The following is a 20,462-nucleotide window of genomic DNA, read 5'->3' on the forward strand; positions in this document are numbered from 1 at the left end:
CTTGTGTTCCAGTGGACTCAGTAATAACGAGTCGTCTACTTTGTTTTTGGAGTCCTGAGCTTCTCATTTATCTCAGAAATACTCTTTTTTCACCATTTTCTAAAACTCAGCCCCTGTCCAATGATCAAGACTGTTTTACCTGGTGCTAGACCACCCCGATGCAGACCACCTGCCTGGATTTGAACATATTTTCTTTTCCCGGACTGCGCATAGCAATGATCTGCCTCCCACCCACAGGGAAACACCTGTCACCCCTTTCTGGACTTCTCTGACACTGTTTGCCTGTTCTCACTATTGCATATCACCTGCCATCAAGTTCCTTGGTAGTCTGCTCCAGTATATTCCAAAATGTACAGAACATCCGCTCACCTGGAGAGATGCTTAAAAGTACAGATTCTTGGGCTTTATCTTTTGAGGCTATTATTTAGCAAGTCTGAGATGAAGTCCAGAAATATGGCCTCAAAGCTTAACATATAACTGAAGACTTAGAAAACACATTTAAGCTGGACTTTTAAGAATTAATACAATTTTTGTGACATAGAAAGGGAGGACAATATAAGAAGGCAAAGCAATCTGATGGTAAAAAGTGTTGAGCATGTTTAAAGAAGAGAATGTAAGCAATGTTTAGTCCATAAAGTTTGGCTAGAGGCATCAGCTTTATGAAGAGATGCAATAGAGCAGGGGTGGGCAAACTTTTTGACTCGAGGGCCACAATGGGTTCTTAAACTGGACCGGAGGGCCGGAACAAAAGCATGGATGGAGTGTTTGTGTGAACTAATATAAATTCAAAGTAAAGGAGCGGAGGGGAGAGCAAGAGAATCCTCCACTCTTTCAGCTCAGCGGGCCGGATAGAACAGCTGAACGGGCCGGATCCGGCCCTCAGGCCGTAGTTTGCCCACGGCTGCAATAGAGGGACATAAGGATGGAAAGCTAGACAGAAGTCAGATTCTAACTGGTGATGAATTCTGGGAATAAATAAAACATTGGGAGTGTTCTGGGACATCTCCTACACATTGTTGTTTTCATTATCACCTCTATACTTCAGATAACCAAATCGACACATTTAATTTCTATCCTTCAGATAATAAACTTCAACTGTCAACACATAAATCCTCAAAATTGCACATTGGAGCCAATTTAATCAAAGTAAGTGGGTGGAAAAAATGAGACTGATGGGCAGTCTGGATGAGTATGGGTGATAAGGCCAGTGTAGGGTATTAACACAGGAAGAACAGAGGTCTATTATAAGATGGGAACAGTCAAGTTGGAGAGGTGGAAAATTGCACAACTATGGCAGAGATTGGAGTGATAAGATCTGATTTTATATAGGAGAGATAGGAGAGAAAAATCACATAAAAATATGAGGTATGGTGTCCAAATAATTATAAATAACAGGCATAGAAAACAGAAAGAGGAGAATTCATCCAATATAAATTCCATTTTGAATATGTTTGGTGGTGATATATCAACCTAGTCCTCAGTTGAAATTTTCTAACTGTGTGTGTGTGTGTGTGTGTGTGTGTGTGCAAGAGAGACAGAGAGATAGAGATAGAGATAGAGATAGAGATAGAGATAGAGATAGAGATAGAGAGAGAGAGAGAGAGAGAGAGAGAGAGAGAGAGAGAGAGAGAGGAGGTGTGCAGGCATGCACAAGAGGGGAGGAGGGATAAAAAGCCGAAGAGACTAAATTGATTAAATAATGTTCTAGGGGAGACATGAGATTGAAACAAAATTGAGCAGCTAGATTCTTGAAAAGAAGAAGGCAATGACATTGCTGAGAGAATATCTGGAGAGTATAAATGAAAATATGGGTAAAATTTTAAGGAGAGCAAATCAGTATCTTTGTTATTACTAGTAAAATGGGTGATAATACCAAATAGGAATGATGGTGTGAGTAGAATATAGTCAGAACGGGAGCAGAAATTTCCTATGGAAAATTGATGGAGTGTATACAAGGGATGTAGAGAAGACTGTGAAGTCTCTGGGAGACTTCAAGAAGGTGAGTTTATAGCTAAACAAGGTAGAACTATTTCTATTTTTTTCTGGCATTACTCATCAGCCAGGATCTGATAAAAACAAACAGGGGGATCCTCTCAGATTTGGGAATCTCCTGGAAGATGAATCCCAATTACATGGTTTGATATCTAAGGATCAAGAAAAAGGTGTTGAAATGCATCTGTTGCAGCTGAACAGGGAGAACAAAGGCGTCTGAAGAGATGTTTGATTTGAAGGATAAGAAGGAAAGAATGCTGATAGGATGCTGAAGTCAGGGAGAAGGTACTTCATACCTTGAAGTTCTGCAGTTTATAGCCTCAAGGGTAGAAAAGTGAAGAAAAACTGGGTGACACATTTGAAAAAAAAGGGAAGGGCTAACAGATGTTTCCAAGATGAAGGATCTGGATGTGCCAAAGGTAAATAATTATGCCAATACCCATAATCTCCACTAGGGAAGACCTCCAAAGAAGTGGTGTTACCAAGAAGAAATCAGGTTTTCATCTTTATGAGTCTACTCCATGTTGGAGAACTTGGAGGATGAAGGAGATCATGACATACGATGGACCACTGTTAGAAAGAATGAGAGTTTTCTTTGTAGACCAGGCCTTAGTGACCTGGATATTTTTGGCCAAATAATATAAAGAATAAAGCCTGGCATATAGGGAAAGAAACATATGAAAGTGAGTCTGACACTGCAGCCATGCAATTCAGAGAAACAGCTAGAATTCCATAAAATAAAGAAATACAAAAGTTTACAAATTCATTCCCTGTTTTAAATTATAATAAAGCGTAATTCAGTAAGTTTGGAGTTTGGATAGTAAGAAACAGAAATTTGTGGAAACACAGTAAAACAGATTTTCTCTCTTTTTTCCTGTTTTGATCTCCCAGTGTTGTAAAGAGGAGCAATATACAACACACCTGGTACTCTGGTAACACATATGATAAAAAAGTATGTTTTGCACTTTTCAGTATTTCTTTTATATCTTTAGATAAACGTGCTATACAGATTACAATGATATTGACAAACGTATGACATTATCCATAAATAGTTACCTGTTTCAGATTAGTTATCTCTTTCAGGTAAATTACCTGTTTCAGATTAGTTACCTGTTTCAGGTAGCGTGCTGATATTGCAAATACTTTCATCGCCTTCACCAGCTGAGGTTGAAGCTCTTATTTTAAAGACATATGAGGTATTGGCAAGAAGTTTCATGAACATATACATGTGATCTTGGGGTGAGACTTCTGTAGAATTCCTTTCAACTGTTATCATATAATGTGTAATCACTCCATTTGCCTTTTGGGGTGGGTCCCACCTCACTAAAGCGGACTGCCAGCTAGTTGCCACACACTGTATGTTCTGTACAACATCTGGAACTTAAGAGATAAATGCCTAAAGTTAATATTTATACTTTAGCAGATAAATGTAGCAGATAAATCATTTAATTATGTGATTGCTAAATAAAATAATATTTAGTAGAGACAGAATAAAAATTTAACGTATCAGCCTTTCAATTTGTGCTCAAAAAGTTCCCTTTTTTAAAGATCTTTATTGTTGAAAGTATTACATATGACCTCCTTTTAGCTGAATCAAACGGCAGTTGGCCTCTTTTCTCTGCTATCATGTTAATCCTTACAATACTAAAGCATTCACTTAATATTTTCCTAGGTCAAAGCCGCAATCACATCCTCAAAACTGCATAGTCAGAGGCAACTGCATAGTTTCAAGTTCAGGCAGCGACTAAAACCTGCTCCTTTATTTCTTAATCAGGAAGGAGAAGTCTTAGAAATACTTTATTATGAAAACTTTTTTGTGCAAAACAAAGATATAGGGTTCCTCCCGGATATGGCACATGTGGTCTAACAGTACCAGCAAACATGTAAGCAATTTAGGCGGGGGGCAGGGGAGGGGGGTGCTTTTATATTAAGATGGCCTCCTTGGAAGAATTGTGAAGACCTGATTCTTCAGTTCCTTTATAAAAATCGTTGAAGGGAAGATTTAAATCAGTCCTAGTTTTTAATTACGTCCACGTTTCCCTATAACTTCCCTGAATTCACTTGGAAGTGACCCCGTTTTTCAGAAGTGCTCTATTTATGGTAGACCTGGTTAAGGAGCCATAAATACCCAGCCCACCACAGAGACTGCAGACTGGAGAGACTGGTTACTTCCCATGGAAATGTTGAATTACCTGGAGACCCCTAATGTCAGCATAGCTTATCCTATTACAGTAAAAAGAGGATGCTATAAGGAAAATTAGAATAGATTGCAAATCTATTAGATTTAGTTAGTTAGTTCATAGATTGCAAATAAGTAGTGAAAGGAACCAACTAGCTGTCATTATGTAAATCATAGTTATTGAAAGAATACTCAAGTAAATTTGACTTGTTTACAGTTATCTCCCCTGATCCAAATTTATGTCTTTACAAACCCATTTGTCTTCCTCTGGAAGATATGGGCATCAGAACTACAGAACACTTACAGAATGAGTGAAATTTAAAGAAAAGACAATTTCACATCTAATCCAGGGCTCTGGCAATTAAATATCATTAATTATTTGCTTCTTTCTTTTCAAAAACATATCAGAATATTTTCATAAAATATGTTAACAAGAGGCACTTGATAACTTGCTTAAAGTTAATGTACAAAACTGAGTTTTGTGAACATCTATTTCACTGACTGAAGGTAAAAACTATGAACTAACCAGCTGATATTATAACTCTTAAAGTTGAAAATGTTTTATTATTTTACCAATCAGGGTACAGAATGTTGTGTGGTCTTAGGAATTAAGTAATTTTCACAGATATATAGATCCTACTTTGCTCCTAAACTAGCCTTTCATTACAATTTCCTCAGTTCAAAAAGAAAACAAAAGTGTGAATATATGCATATGAACACATATATTTGATAGCAGACAAGACCCAGCCTAGCTTTAAAGAATTAAAATTCAACTTCCCTTTGAGTGAACTATTAAATAATACTTTATCACATAAACTGAAAAAGGGAAGGGAAAAGGGTTAAATACAAATGAAACATCTTAGGTGATTCAAAATGCTGTGTCTAACCTGATTCTTGGGTTGTGAATTTTAGTACATTACTAAATTGATTGCCATTTCCCACTTTGGTAAAGGCAGAGATGCTGATAGAGTAGGTGCTGACTGGCTCCAGTCCAACAAGCTTGGCTTCAGTTTGAAAACCTGAAATATTCTGAAAAGCAGGAAAAAAATTAATCACAATGCATCATCAAAAATGTGTTTGTAACTGGAAGACATATTTTAACACATCAAAGTTTATGCCATGTTTAACCTATCCTAGCTAATAAAAGAGTAATATGCAAATTGACCATACCTCCGCTACACCCAAAAGCCACGCCCACCAGCCAATCAGGAGCGAGGATGCAAATTAACCAAACCAATATTGATGCAGCCACAGAGAGAGCAGGAGGCTTGGGTTGTCCCCGGCAATGGAGGAAGCCAAGCTTTCCACACACCCTGGCCGGCCCAGGCCTCCGCTCAAGGCTACAAAGTTTCAATTATAGAAGATAAATAAATCCCAATGAAAACGGCTGCAGCCACGGAGCAAGCAGGCTTGGCTCTGCTCCAGGCTACAAAGTTTCAATTATAGAAGATAAATAAATCCCAGATACCAGGGCTTCCACTTAGGTCTTCAGGGGGCATGGCCGGCCTGCAAACCACCACAGGCCCCTCACCCAGGTCGCCCCATGACCCAAGGGAACCCCACCCTGATCCAGGACACCCTTCAGGGAAGGCCAGCTGGCCCCCACTAGTGCACTAGGCCTCTATCCTATCTAATCCTATCTAATAAAAGGATAATATGCAAAGTGACCATCACTCCAACACACAAGATGGCTGCCCCCATGTAGTCAAAGATGACTGCCCCCATGTGGACACAAGATGGCCACCACAAGATGGCCAGCAGGGGAGGGCAGTTGGAAGGGACCAGGCCTGAAAGGGAGGGCAGTTGGGGGCAATCAAGCCTGCAGGGGAGGGCAGTTAGGGTGACCAGGCCTGCAGGGGAGGCCAGTTAGGGGCAAACAGGCTGGCAGGGGAGTGGTTAGGGGGTGATCAGGCTGGCAGGCAGAAGAGGTTAGGGGCTATCAGGAAGGCAGGCAGGAGAGCAGTTGGGAGCCAGCAGTCCTGGATTGTGAGAGGGATGTCCGACTGCCCGTTTAGGCCCAATCCTGGTTGGACATCCCTCGAGGGGTCCTAGATTGGAGAGGGTGCAGGCTGGGCTGAGAGACAACCCACCCCCCCACCCCCCGTACACGAATTTTGTGCACCGGGCCTCTAGTGATTTAATAAGCATGGATATTTTAATTAAAAGAGAAAATATTAAATATTTTTATGGTGCAGGCAGTGCACAGCTGATAATGCAAGGATAAACTGGACATTCAGCATGAAGAATCTCATTAATGCCATTTCTTAAAAAACTAGGTTATTTTGTTTTCATTTTGCCTCCCAGATTCTTACTTGGAATTACATCCTAATTACTTTCTTTAAATATACCAAAATTAAAGTCCTAAATTTAAATCCAGCTTACAGGTGGTCAGAGATACTTGATTTTTCTTGAATTCATCTAAATTCATTTTAAATACCCAATAATATTCTGTGTAAGTAAATAAATTAATTCATCATCTACTATATGCTAAGCAAAGGGAATATAGCATGAATAAACAAATCTCTGCTCCTATGAAGCTTAAATGATGAGTTTTCCTAGATAACTCCTACATTTGCTATTTGACAGAACCTTAGGAAAAAGAGATAAGGAAGAAAACAGCACAGGTGCCCAAGAAAGAATACGTTTTCTCACAGAAAATTTTACCATTGAGTATGAAATTTTCTAAGATAATTATCCTAACCAAGAGGGCAGTTAAGATTAATCATTTATGTAAAGAAAAAGATAATATCCTGTGTGGTATAATTTTAAGAATACTGCATTATATCTGACCCCAAATATAAAACACTTGGACTTATTTATTAAATATTTCAGTAACAGAAACTTAGCAAGATTACTAACTCTTGGGTACTTAGAATCATATTTTAAATTAATCTCTGGCAAGTCCTTGAACTCACTACATTACACCATTTCCTTTCATTTTTTCGCATTTACTATTGAAAAAGCATACTGTCAGATAACCAGCATATTGAAGAATATATAAGGCATGGCCCCTGTCATCAAGGAATTTTAATATTAATTAGAGAAATCTACAAACAATTGCTACTAAGAAAAACTTAAACACAGTGTAGGTAAATTTTGATTTTGGTTAGAAAGGGCTGGTACCCAGAGAAGTGACTGAACTCAAGAGTTTACAATGAAAGTGTGAGAGTGGATAGTAAACAGGTTGACACAAGAATAACAGTAAAAAGGACACATAAGTGAGGAGTATTGCCACACATCTTCTAAAAGAACTTTTCACCGAATAAACGATTTCAGGGTGCAGGGCTGGCCTGAGTTATCTGCACACCTGGATCTTCTTGATCTCCATGGGAACCACATTGGAGTGCGTGGCATGGCAGAGACATGTGGAGTGGCTCTGGAGTTATTCTGCCTCCATGAACCCACATATAACTCGAAATAATAAAAAACATAATAGAAACTGATACTGTTGTGGCATACGGCTGGATGAAAACATAGAAAGGAAAATAGGAAAATATACTTATAGAGAGAACAAAACAGTGGGAGGGAACTAGATAAAGTAAACTAGATGTCAAGAAGGGAAAAGGGTGGCACAAGAGTACATTTAATGGAATTTGAACGAAAACAAGATCATGAGAACTGATGGAGGAGAAAATAGATGTAAAAAGAGGAACTAAAAGTAGTAGATTTTTAAGAAAAATTATGTTCTCCACCCCAAAACTATATAATCAATACTTTATGGTATAAAGATTATATTTTGCTGCTAGTAGAATGTTAATGGTAGTATTCATACTGAGATAACAGAATGTCTAAAAATCTTAGAATACAACTTATTTTCATAGTCAGGTGATGACATAATGTCATTTTATACTTAGGGCTATTACATTGCTGGATGGATATTTTGTTCTTTTTATAACTATGCATAATAACAATAGCTAACACATTTATCATATGCCAGGGATAGTCCTAAGTGCTTTTTATAGATTCTCCCTTCTCACCCTCACTTTTAAAGGTATGCATCTTTATAACTCCCATTTGGCACTTAAAGAAACTGAGTCATAAGAGGTTAAGCAACTTGTCTAACGCAGAGCAGTAACTCTTAAAGGTAATGGCGTCGATGCTGGAGATCACTGTTCTGAGAAGAAAAGATCGCATATAGAAACCCATGCTCCAACACACATACACATTATCCTACAAACAAGATAACATTAAGGAAATGATTCATTTCCCCCTTTTCATACCTATTTGCCAGTGACACCTATAGCCAAAGCAAATTAAAAGTTGGAAAATGTTAAGATTAGAAAAGAGATAGATATTAGAGGGCTAGAGATTTGGGGTCATTAATATAATTTCACACTTTTGGGAAAGAGAGTCCACATTTATGGAGTGAGAAATATAATTCAAATTCTACTCAGCCTTTCAGATTTTGAAGTAATACATTGATTTCCAGAAAGGAAGTTATTTGTTTCTTCTGATATAATCTTAATCACAAATTTTGATTTTGACTGTTCCTTTGTAAGCTACATACACTATAAAAATGATTTACCATCAGCAATAAATTGAAATACATATAACAACAATGTTTACTGCAGATTTTTTATACTCTTCTTGCTATAACTAAATAAGAGTATACCAGTGCTTCAATTTGCCTTTGGGAAAAAAAGAAGAACACTTAAAAAAATAAATGTCATGTATTATAACATATTTTGGCAATTAAATGCTAGACATCATAGAAGTATATTTCAGTCCCTTTGCTACATCAGTTCTTTGGCTAGTTTTCATTGATTCCGAAACCTAAAAATGGAGGAGGGAAAGGGTGTCTAGTGTTGCAAACTAATTAGTGTTGCAAGTAAAAGATAATGATACATCTTAAAATACCAATTAGTGTGGGATTATATGCTATCAGAGAAGATTACCAGAAGTCCAGTAAAAACAGTTTTCAGAAAAGGTTAAAACCATTAACTTGGCACGTCATTCTAACAACAAATGTAATATAGAAATACATTACATTTAAGATAATAACAGGTTTTAGTCTGGAAAAATTTTTACTATGTACTTTCCAGCATTCACAAAATGGTGCAATTATTTCTTAAAATGTAGACATGCAGAAATTAGAAATTCTAAGTAAATCATCGTATGAACTTTTAAGCTTCCATTATCTGGCAAGTATTTTCCGTAAGCATCCTTCAATTGCAGGAAACTAAAAAGGTTTCTTAAAAGATGGCCCTCGTTTCATTTAAAGCAATCCATTTTCTCCCTGCATGCCAAAAGTTTCATTCACGTTCTGAATTTTTTAAACAAAAATATACTGTCATAATCAACCTACCTTATAAAATATAGTATCAGTTTCATGTTCATGAATTTTAAAACTATATACTTTAACAATACCGCCTGGAACAGGACTCGGGCTCCATTGCAGCCACACAGAATCTGAAGTGTAGTTGATTAAAGTCAAATTTTGAGGAGGTGCTAAAGGCACTGTAGGAAAACACATTATAAAACTTATATTCATGATTTTTAACATAAAAATATCATTGTGACTGTACCTTCCTGAAGACACTAGTTAAGAAAGTCGTACAAAATGATTGTATTTTAATTTCAGAAACCAATAGCATAAATAATGATGTTTTTGGAACTCAGTAGTTCCAAAGTAGCTTTAAACAGAACACTTCGTTCTGAAGCCCGAATTAAATAAGAAAAAGAATAAAAGTTAAGCGAAATAGATGAATAGTTGTAAACCTGTTACAAATAGACAATCAAATATCCTCTCATTTTCCATGCGGTTCCTTTCAAAAGAGAGAGCAAGTGCTGCAACAGTGAATCATGGGAAGAAATACGAATTCCGGCTTACCTGACTCGTCTGTGTAAAAGAAAAGAACACTGGAAGGACCGAGTCCCTTTATAGTTCTTGCAGCAGCAAAAATACTATATAGTGTAAATGGTGAGAGCTCTTCCAATATTATATAGTTATCAGAAGTAATGAAAGAATAGCTTTCATTTGGTCCTTGTAAAGTTAAATCATAACTTATTATTGCACCATTTGGTTTTACTGGGGGATCCCATGATAAGAGAACTGAGGTGGAGGAAAGGTTTTTAAAAGTGTTGATTATTGGTGAAGTTTCTGGGACTATAAAAGAAAAAAAGAATATTAAATGAAACAAAAGTGAATTAGCATTCAAAAAAGGCTTTAATAATAATGGGACTTCATTTTATTAGCATCTAATTATTTAAATTTTAAGAAACTTAGAGCTTATTGTGTTTATTGAAAGGCTAGTTACTTGAGAACAAATAATCTATATAATTATAAAAATGATGTTTTCTGTCAGAAAGAAATATAAATTTAAAAAAAACCCACAATCTGCTTAATAGACAAAAAAAGGATCCAGCCTACCATCTTCTTCAGTTTTGATGTGTAGCTGGGCAGTATAGGTATCAGAAAATCCCTTTTCAGTTGATGGAGTGATTTTTAATATATAATCAGTGTATTTTTCCAGATTATCAAAATACATGCTTGTCTCAGATGTAACTAGAGGTGGTCTTACGTGGCGAGGAGTCTGCTGTAAGCTCAGAGAGACATAGTAGAAGACTAGACCGTTGGGTTGAGGTGGTGGGCCCCAGCTTACATTTATTGCAGTTGATGAAATGGACTCGTAAGTCAGGTTTCCAACAGGCCCTTCAGGTACTATGACAGGTAGTGTGCAAAATATAAAAATCATCAGTCACCCTAAATAATTTTAATAAATTCACAAACTGAGGATAATTGTTAAAATGGCATCTATTGCATCATCAGTTCTTAAATTGTTTAAATGCAGATACAGTAAATATCACCTATTATAAAAGATCTTCTAAATAATATTAAAAATCATTCAAAATAAGTCCTGTCATCTCACACATCTATTATGTGTGAGAGTTGTTTTTCTATAATATTCTCTTGGCTTTTCTTTCTTACAATATGGAGATTATGAGTGTGTAGATATGCATGTATGCGTGTGTATGTATACATATATTTAAATATTGCAATAATGTAATTAGCTATAATTTTTTTTTGTTTCTATCTTCCAAATATTATCCTTCTTATATATGAGGTTATCTAGGACATCTTGTCTAGAGCAGTGCACACAACACGTTTATTATCCATGGTGCTATAATAACTGATAAAAAGTTATAGGCTGGTAAAAATCTTAGGAGAGATCTGTGTTTAAAAAATGCCTGAAATGATATTGACCACATATTGTATTAAAACACTTTTGTTAAAGTCTATGTAAACAAATATCTCCATATATTTTATCATATCTTATTCTGCTGGTTAATTTGCGAACTATTTAAAGATTGTTCCAACAAGGAAAGCATTCACTTCTCGTATATTTAGTCTGTCAACTTAATATCTTCAGATGGAATTTTACTCTCAGCAGTAGAGGTCAATACCATTTCTCAATATGAGACTAGTCTTTAATAAAAGTGGACAAGGTGGGGTTGGGGGATCAGTTTAAGGGATTAGCAAACAAACAGGTAGTTACAAAATAGTCACAGGGATGTAAAGTACAGCACAGGGAATATAGCCAATGATACTATCATCACTATGTATAGTGCCAGATGGGTACTGGAAATATCAGGAAGAACACTTTGTAAAATATATGACTGTTTAACCAGCATGCTGCAAACCTGAAACTAATGCAAAATAGTATTAAAATGAATAAAAGTTACAACCATAAGAAGAAATAAGCAATGATCCATGTATCATTATATTCTCAAAGCTGAAACCTAAAAAACATTGAGAGTTTCAGTCGTTATAGTTTTCTGAATACTCAGCACAAACAAGATTCTGCAGAAGCTGCACACAAGAAACATCTGGGGTTAAAAGAGATATTCTGGGTATATTAGTCAAAAATACAATACAAACAAAGAAGCTGCATAGAGTCCTATGTGGATTAAAAGACTGAAATGAAATAAGCAGCTAGAGAAAAAAATGTATTTCCTAAAGCAAATGGAGAAGCATAGTAGCTATTAGAAAACCCATCCATGTGTACAACAGTTTTTCACGGCCAAACCGGATGGCTGTGACATCCTTTGAAGCAATAACAGCAACACAATTTTCATGAATAAATGGTAGCAGTTTATATGAAGAGAAAGGCTATTATTATTGTAATCGTTTTATAGCTATGTTAAATGCATTTTCAAACTTTCATAATGACTAAATGTGCCTAAATAAAATGTAGGTCTTACTATGAATACATTCAGATAGAAGGTTGTGAAATGATTATAAAGTTTTAAGTTAATCTTATTAAATATTAACAAATACTTTTCATTTACATACTGTCTTGATCTGTGTATACTTGAACTATGTCACTGCTTTTATTCCCATTTCCAACTGAAGTACTTGCTGTTACCCAAAATGTATAGTAGCTGAATATTGCCAGTTTATCTATTATTGCAGATACGGTCATATTGTCAAAGTCATTGGTGACTTCATGGAGTGTAAAATTCTGAAAAATAAACATATTGTTTTAATTGTTCAGAATATAATTTTAGTATACATGAACATTTCAAAAATAATTTTTTATTAATTGGTTGCCTCATTATTTTAATATGTTAATCTTTGAGGAAAATCAACATAGGACATTTTATTGCAATAATTAAACTGGAAATATGTTTGTACTAAAAGAGGAATCCATGGTAGCAGTTTTTATTACAAAATCAATATATAGAACAGCAAAGAGAAAAAACTCTTAGCAATGAAGAAGGTCCAATGACCAACTGAAAATGCTACACCTTTTCTGACAGTTAGTTTTCTTATGAAACATTCAAGTATTTTTCAAAATGTTAACACTATATTTTAAAATTTGAGAGTACAATAAATTTTTAATTTTTCCTTCCTATTAAAGAAGAAGGAATTATGAAAGTATTCACCTCTATTAACTAACTAGATATAATTATTCATCTTTAATGAGTCTTCTTGTTCTTTATAATCCTGGGGAGGAGAGGAAGGCAGTTAGATACACTCTCTTATATGAAGAGTAAGAGAAATTTTATAAATTTCGGGCCTGACTCCTAGTTATATTGGTCCCAAGGCATTGTTTAAATTATTGGGAAATTTATGCGATCATTGTCTCTCGAGCAATATTAAACACAAGACACACAAAGAAAATAAATTTTAAAATAAAGGAAAACAGACTTTTAACAAAAAATATTTGGCAATTAGTATGAATAAATCTGTAATATGTTCATCTACATAGATAAATCTAAATCATTCCAACCCACACAAAGCCCTTACTTAGAGTTCTATAAACCTGCCTTCATTCTGGCAGGATTGCTCTGGGAAAATCATCTAATCTCACAGCTTCTTCTTCCTCAGCTATAAAATGGGAATAACCATTTCTACTTCACAGAGAGCTTTGGGGATTAGATGACATGAAGCACATTAAGCAATTAAAACCATGTCTGCACATAACAAAAATCAACAAATGGCAATTAGGTAATTTAATTTAATAACACTGAGTAATCAATTTGACTAAAATTTATAGTTAGGATGATTTTACACTGTATCAACAAATTAAATTCATCAAGTTTTTGAGGTTCCTTTGCCAATATTTGGGGGAGAAGAGAAGAATGTGTGTAATAACAGATCTATTTTAATTTTGTGGTGATTCATTTAGGAGCAGACAAATTAAAATAATGTAACAATCTCACACAAAATATGATTTGTGAACTTCAATATCTTCTAACACATCTACTTAACACTTGGAATAACAAGCTTATATAAAGTACCATATAAAATATTAACATAGTTTTTTGGTGTAACTTTTAATTTTTATTTATTATAGAATTTATTCTGATTACCTATTATATGACCTTGATGACAATTAAGTCACAAATTATTTTTAATCAGCCAGAAGTTATTTATACTGAGTGTGCATAGACATGCATAGACATGTAAAGACATAACAAATTTAGAATTAAATCAATTATCTAGATTATTTCATTCCTTTATTTTTGGAAAAAAATCTTGTGATTCAAATGATATAATTAAGGTTTACTCTTTTGTGTATGGAAATGTAGTCAGAAGGTATTTAGCAAAAACTTTTCAAATTTGATTAATCACCCAGTATTTATTTTGCACTTTATAATATACTAAGACAATGTCAAGCATACTGAGGAGACATGACATGAGTGGGTAGAAATTAAAATGCAGAAGCATTAATACACTTTATAAAACACAATTTGCAACAATTGAGAGCAGAATGGGGATTGCCAAGTAATAGTAGAGAGATTAACTTCCCCAGAATAAGCAGGAAAGATCACTACAAACTCAAGTGCTCCAAATTATCACTAAGTACTGAAAATAATGTTGGTCTGTTAAAATAATTTATGTCCTTTCAATTAAAAATATATTTTATAAGGGGATAGACAGGGATGGAAGATGCTGGTTTTTTAAAATATGTTTTTATTGATTTTTAGAGAAAGAGGAAGGGAGATGGATAGAGAGATAGAAACATCCATGAGAGAGGAACATCATCAATCAGCTACTTCCTGCACGCCCCCTAACTGGAGATCCAGGCTGAAACCTGGGCATGTGCCCTGACTGGGAATCCATCTTATGACCTCTTGGTTTCTGCGTAGATGTTCAACTACTGAGCCACCCAGCCGGGCTCAATTAAACTATTTATTGAATATTAAACCTATGCATGATACAGTGCAGAGGACTTCAGCGGATGGAAAGTTAAGTGTCACATGACCCTTTTCTTCAGGTTGTTTGTTATGGCATAAGGGAGCATAAGACAAGTATGACATACCAGGACTGGGAAGCAGAATATAACGTGCCATGCGTGAGATAATTCTATAAATCTTGGCGGGAAGGAGAAGGAAAAGCATGGGGGAAAAAATAAGTTATACACTTATTCCATTACATAATTTTGATTTTGAAGATTTCTTCTATTCTGCCAATCCAAAATAGAAAATTAGGGAGTGAAGATTTTGATGCTATATTTAACATTAACTGTAGGAAGAAATTAAAGCACAGATGAACTTCAAACAATATGAGAAATGTTTAACATCATTAGCTTTTGCCCTCTGGCAGCTGTCAAACTTAAAAGCATTCTCAAGATTATTTAATAAAATATTACATTGTCTAAGGTAGATAAATTGCAAACAGGATTGTTTTATATACCCAGGTTTGAATAAGGAGTTCATAAGATCATGTTGAAACCACAGTTAGATGTTTACACTTGATTATTTAGACACGGAGAAGGAGAAACAAAATAGAATCATGAATAAGCCATCAAGTAAATTGTACAGAAGCAAAAGCTTTGATAAGATTCAGAATTACTGACACTACTTTGCAAGTTTTTTGCTAAATGTGTGAAAGAAGAAAAATCTGCAATTCCAATAACCTCTGTGACATAATGACATTGCTAAATGTATAAACAACATTATAGTTACCCCATATCTCTTCCCCAAATAGAGCAGAACAAAGGGTACAGCAAAAATTGCTTGACATACAGAGTAGGAGGTGGGAAGGATCCTCCCTCTTACTCCTTTCTTAGAAGGCCTAGAACAGAATGTAAAACCAAACCAACCTCTGGACTTTCTTTTACTCACTGCTGGGTTAGTGCTGAGGCAGCTTGCAAAGTTCTGCTCTGACCCCATTCATTAGCGTAAACTCGACTACAGATGCACTGCAGCAAGTCATGCTCTAGGCCCAGAGATTGCTGCTCACAGGACTCACTCTAGTAACTAAACCTAGGTTGTCAGTCACCAATAGGATCAGGCAACCTGGAATGTCTAAGACTTAGCTCTCTTCTCCTGCTCAAAATGATACAGAGAAATAAGAATGGCCAGAGTCACAACCAACATGCAGCATGTCCACAGTGTCTATCAGTAAACGGCAGGATTTTTTCTAAATTAGTGTTTTCCATATCATAGCCCATCCTTCTTCAATCCAGATTCAGTCACAAGTCCAATTTTATTCTTTTAATACAGAGTAGTTCTGTAAAATATTTAGTTTAGAAAAATAAATTCTGCTGAACAAAATAAAAATATTTTCTAAATGAAATGCATTTTAGCTATTTTCATATTATCATTCATATCTTAGAAAGTAAGTGTCCATATGCAAAGTGTGTGAGCCTAGTACCTTGTATACCTCAAGTTAACCACATTTCTAGTTTTCATTATATCTGATCATAGTAATAATAGTTATAACTCTAGCTAACAATTGAAAACAGTTTTTAGAAATAAAAAACACACAAACATATCCAAACATGAAAGGTATTTACATAGTATACAAACAAAAGAAAATTTTTCTTAGTTGAGAAATAATTGAGGGTAAATGAAACCATCAACTCTTTAGAGAACACTTCTTAGAGGAGTGGAATTAAGGGCCATATTTTTATACAGAATTTTCAATAGGTGGCAGCTTCATTGTTGATAATACCTTTGAAGCTAATATAGAAATGTGTGTGTGTACACATACATAGAGAGATTAAAATATATCTGACATTTCTCCACCACATTTTTCTGTCAATAGGAGCTTTATAAAATGACTACAGATAATTATCAATGTAAGATAAATTATTTTTTCTACCATGTCCAGTCTATACCATCATCAACTGAAGAATGTAAATAAAGAACTAGGAGAAAACTCAGGTCTTACCTGCACAAAAGTACCTGAAGTATTTCTGTAATAAACAGAATAATATTGTATAACCCCATTAGGTTTTGAAGGTGGTGTCCAAAAGAGAATTATTGATGAAGAACTGATATTTGCATAATGAACATCTTTTGGGGGATCACTCGGTACTATAAAAAAAGCAATTGAACAGAAAACTGAACTTGTGGCTCCAAATAATGTCTGAAATGTTCTAAATTTTACCTGCTTTTGATAAGTGATAATAACTGTTTTTCCAAAAAAAACCTTAAATTGGAAGACCATCTAATTACAAGTTAGAAATGAAATCCATAAGGCTCACTGGGCAATCCCTCTAACTATAGCAATATTCAAGCAGAGGAAAGACTGATTCTTAATCATAAAACACTACCTTAGCTCTGAAGCATGCCTATTGCCCTGGATTTAAAAACAACATTATTACGCGTTTCCAATATAGAATACATAATATGAAATTCTAACTTAGAAGTTTTAAATCGAATAATAGAGGACAATGGCAGAGAGCTGACTTTGTGCATTTTATTTTGTCTCATTTAACAAACGCATAAAATGTTTACTAAGTGTCCAGTTCTGTTCTGAGTGCATTTACAAATATAGATTCATTAAATCCTCATAGAACTTTGTGAAGTAGGTACTATATCGTTTCCATAATACAGATAGGAAATTGAGGCACAGAGAGATCAGCTAACTTTACCATTATCACACAGCTAGAAAGTGACCAAAAAGCAATTTTGCATCCAACCAATGATAGATATTAGGCTTAATAATATATATTTATATTTAACACTTATTTTGTCAGGGTAGGGTATTCTTTTACGTTGTCTACAAGGATAAGAACTCACCTCCCTCAGGTGTTTGAAAGTTAATAATATTGCTTCTTTTTTTCCCATCACCAAATCTGGTGCTAGCTGTTACATATGCACTATATTCAACATTATAGTCCAAATCTGAAAATTCTAATGATATTTCAGTTACATTAATACTTCTTAATGATGACCTATCCCTGAGAGAGAAAAAAAAAGATTATCTGTAGAACTGACTTTTAAATTAAATGTTACATATATATTTTGAGCAGATTACATTAAAAATGAACATGTGCACAGAAATTTATTAATCCAGACTAATAAGATAATGATGCCACTTATTCTGAAATGCTAGAAAGAGAGAACTTCAGAATTCAATAAACAAATTTCTTTGTTTTCAGATATAGTCAGTGTCTAATGTGTTCATATTAGAGTTTGTTTGGATTAATTTTAATGAATCTCTAGGCATACTATATGTTCAAAGTAATCACAGCATTTTTTTTCATACCAATGTTTTAGCTGTTCAAATATTTGTTCTTTTAAATGTTGACAAAATCTTATTTGTACTATATATTTATCAACAAACTCATTTTTCATATATTGTACAAAAGTAATATCTACTTCAGACAAATTTGAATAAGTAGTAAATATCTGAATAGTAGTATCTAAAGTAGCAAATATGTATTTAATTAGGAACAAGACTGAAAATAATGTACATATAACATATAGGAAAAAATAGAGTTCATATCTCTCATTCAATTAAAATCTTAAAAGTATTTAAAATGTCAATCCAGAAAATAAAATAAATACTGTTCTAGTAAGTAGTAAAACTCAGGAGAAGGGAAAAGAATCAAAGAACAAAATATTGCTAAGTAAAAGTGTCCTACAATTATTTTATTTCACTTATGTTTGTTCAAGCTTCATAGTTTTGAACTGGGTATAGATTACAATCTAAATTAAAGAATGAATTTATATAGAGAGGTGCTGAAAACTACATTTCTAAAATAAATTTAGATTTTAAGAGCAATAAAATTAATTAAATAACTTAAGAAAATTGGCCAGTATCACAGAATAAATACATATCTCTTGTAATCTCATTTTTACTTCTTTATAAACACACTAGAGGCCCGGTGCATGAAATTCATTCATGCATTGGGCGGGGGGGTGTCCTTCAGCCCAGCCTGTACCCTCTCCAATCTGGGACGCCTCAGAGGATGTCAGCAGAACACTGCAATGTACCTAATCCAACACTAATATGTGAAAATACACATTTTGGCAAACTCTCACTACTAGTCTAGATATTAATCTTCTTAATTTCTGCAAGTTTAATTGACAAAAAATAAATCTATATAATTTTCACATCTCTGATGGTGAGTGAGATACAATGTCTTCTTATAATTTTATTGGTCATTTTTTAATAACTTGTTCATGCATTTTCTTTATTTTATTTGAGTCTTTTGAATAGAGAACAATATATGTTGGAGTTAGGAATTATTGTTCTTTTAGATAGTGCTCCAAAAAACAAAGAAATATACCTTCTCCACCCTCTCTGAATTTAGAGGTGACATACATACAATCAATATTCAGTAAAATTCAACAAAATTTATTGAGTATCCACTTTATGTCAGGAGCTCTGTTGGACATAAATACAAGTAAGATACAGAAAGAAAAAGCAGTAAATAAGTATAAAACTATTCATTAATAACCATGTCACTTCCTTAAAGATGAGAATAATAAATCCTAACCCCGCCAGTGCCTAAAAGTGAAGAAAAATAAAAAGGAATGAGCAAAAAATGAGTTGTGACTAATGAGTAGAAAAGGAAAATAAAACAATAGCCCTAAAGATGCAGGAAGTTGTTTACTACAGAGCTAGTTTGTAAGAATGGAGAGTAGAATAGAAGGTTGAGTGAGGTGGAAAGAGCAAGAAAGGAAGCCTACCTGACAAAACAGATCTAACTCCACAGTCACAAACAGTGTAGAAATAGAAGAAATATAAATCCACAGTCACAAACAGTGTAGAAATAGAAGAAATATAAATGTCACACAATACTTAACCTCTAAAATACATAACTTCCAACATCAGCCAAAGCTCCTAATTAGTACAAATTTTCAAACTGGGAAAAAAACTTGAGGGGAATCTTCAGTGAAATCATTTTAGTGATTTAGTTCTAGGAACTTATTACAACATTTTTAAAGCTATTTGAAACTTGATAAGTCAAAACTATTCAAATGACTCTGAAATTATTCAGAAAAATATCCTATATAATAAAAGCATAATATGCTGTGTCCAACCAGTTGCTATGACGTGCACTGACCACCAGGGGGCAGATGCTCTGACCGGTAGGTTAGCTTGCAGCTGGGTTCCGGCCAATAGGCATTGGGCAAGAGGGCCAGCCATGTCCTGCAGTGTTCCTGCGGTCCCTCTCAGGCCAGCTGGCCCCCCTGATAGGCCCTGATCGGGACTGGGTGAGACAGCCCCCAATCAGCCCCGATCTCCGGCTAGGCCAAGGGACCCCACCCAAGCATGAATTCGTGCACTGGGTCTCTAGTAAAATATAATTTTTAGGGCATAAAGAAAATTCTAAAGCCTAAAAGCATTTCTTTGCATTATCAATTTCTTTGCTTAATTTTTATCACATCGAGACCATGCCAGGCAGCAATGGCCTATAAAGTAATCATGAATACAAAAACCCCATGGAAAGACTTAAAGATTTTTTCCCATTTCCCTAAGTGTGAACCTGAATGGTTTTCTACATAGGCTTGAGCCTCTATGAAAGGTCAAGGTCTTCATTCTAAACTACATCATTTTATATTTTGTTTCCTGTGGGCAATCTAATCTGATAATACATTC

General features: G+C 34.7%; 1 protein-coding gene across 2 annotated transcripts in view; it reads right to left on the reverse strand.

The window, feature by feature from the left end:
* The window catches only part of PTPRQ (protein tyrosine phosphatase receptor type Q), a gene marked incomplete at its 5' end in the record, with an annotated part of 279,161 nt that overhangs the window by 117,585 nt on the left and 141,114 nt on the right, over positions 1 to 20,462 (reverse strand). For both annotated transcript variants that reach the window (XM_080660148.1, XM_080660147.1), the window contains 8 exons: positions 3,103 to 3,372; positions 5,059 to 5,200; positions 9,477 to 9,628; positions 10,002 to 10,277; positions 10,542 to 10,832; positions 12,465 to 12,633; positions 16,797 to 16,942; positions 17,651 to 17,811. In XM_080660148.1, the coding sequence (XP_080516274.1) occupies positions 3,103 to 3,372; positions 5,059 to 5,200; positions 9,477 to 9,628; positions 10,002 to 10,277; positions 10,542 to 10,832; positions 12,465 to 12,633; positions 16,797 to 16,942; positions 17,651 to 17,811 (1,607 nt within the window). The remainder of the gene's footprint in view (positions 1 to 3,102; positions 3,373 to 5,058; positions 5,201 to 9,476; positions 9,629 to 10,001; positions 10,278 to 10,541; positions 10,833 to 12,464; positions 12,634 to 16,796; positions 16,943 to 17,650; positions 17,812 to 20,462) is intronic.

Source organism: Plecotus auritus, assembly GCF_963455305.1.
Source record: "Plecotus auritus genome assembly, chromosome: 3".
Classification (NCBI taxonomy): domain Eukaryota; kingdom Metazoa; phylum Chordata; class Mammalia; order Chiroptera; family Vespertilionidae; genus Plecotus; species Plecotus auritus.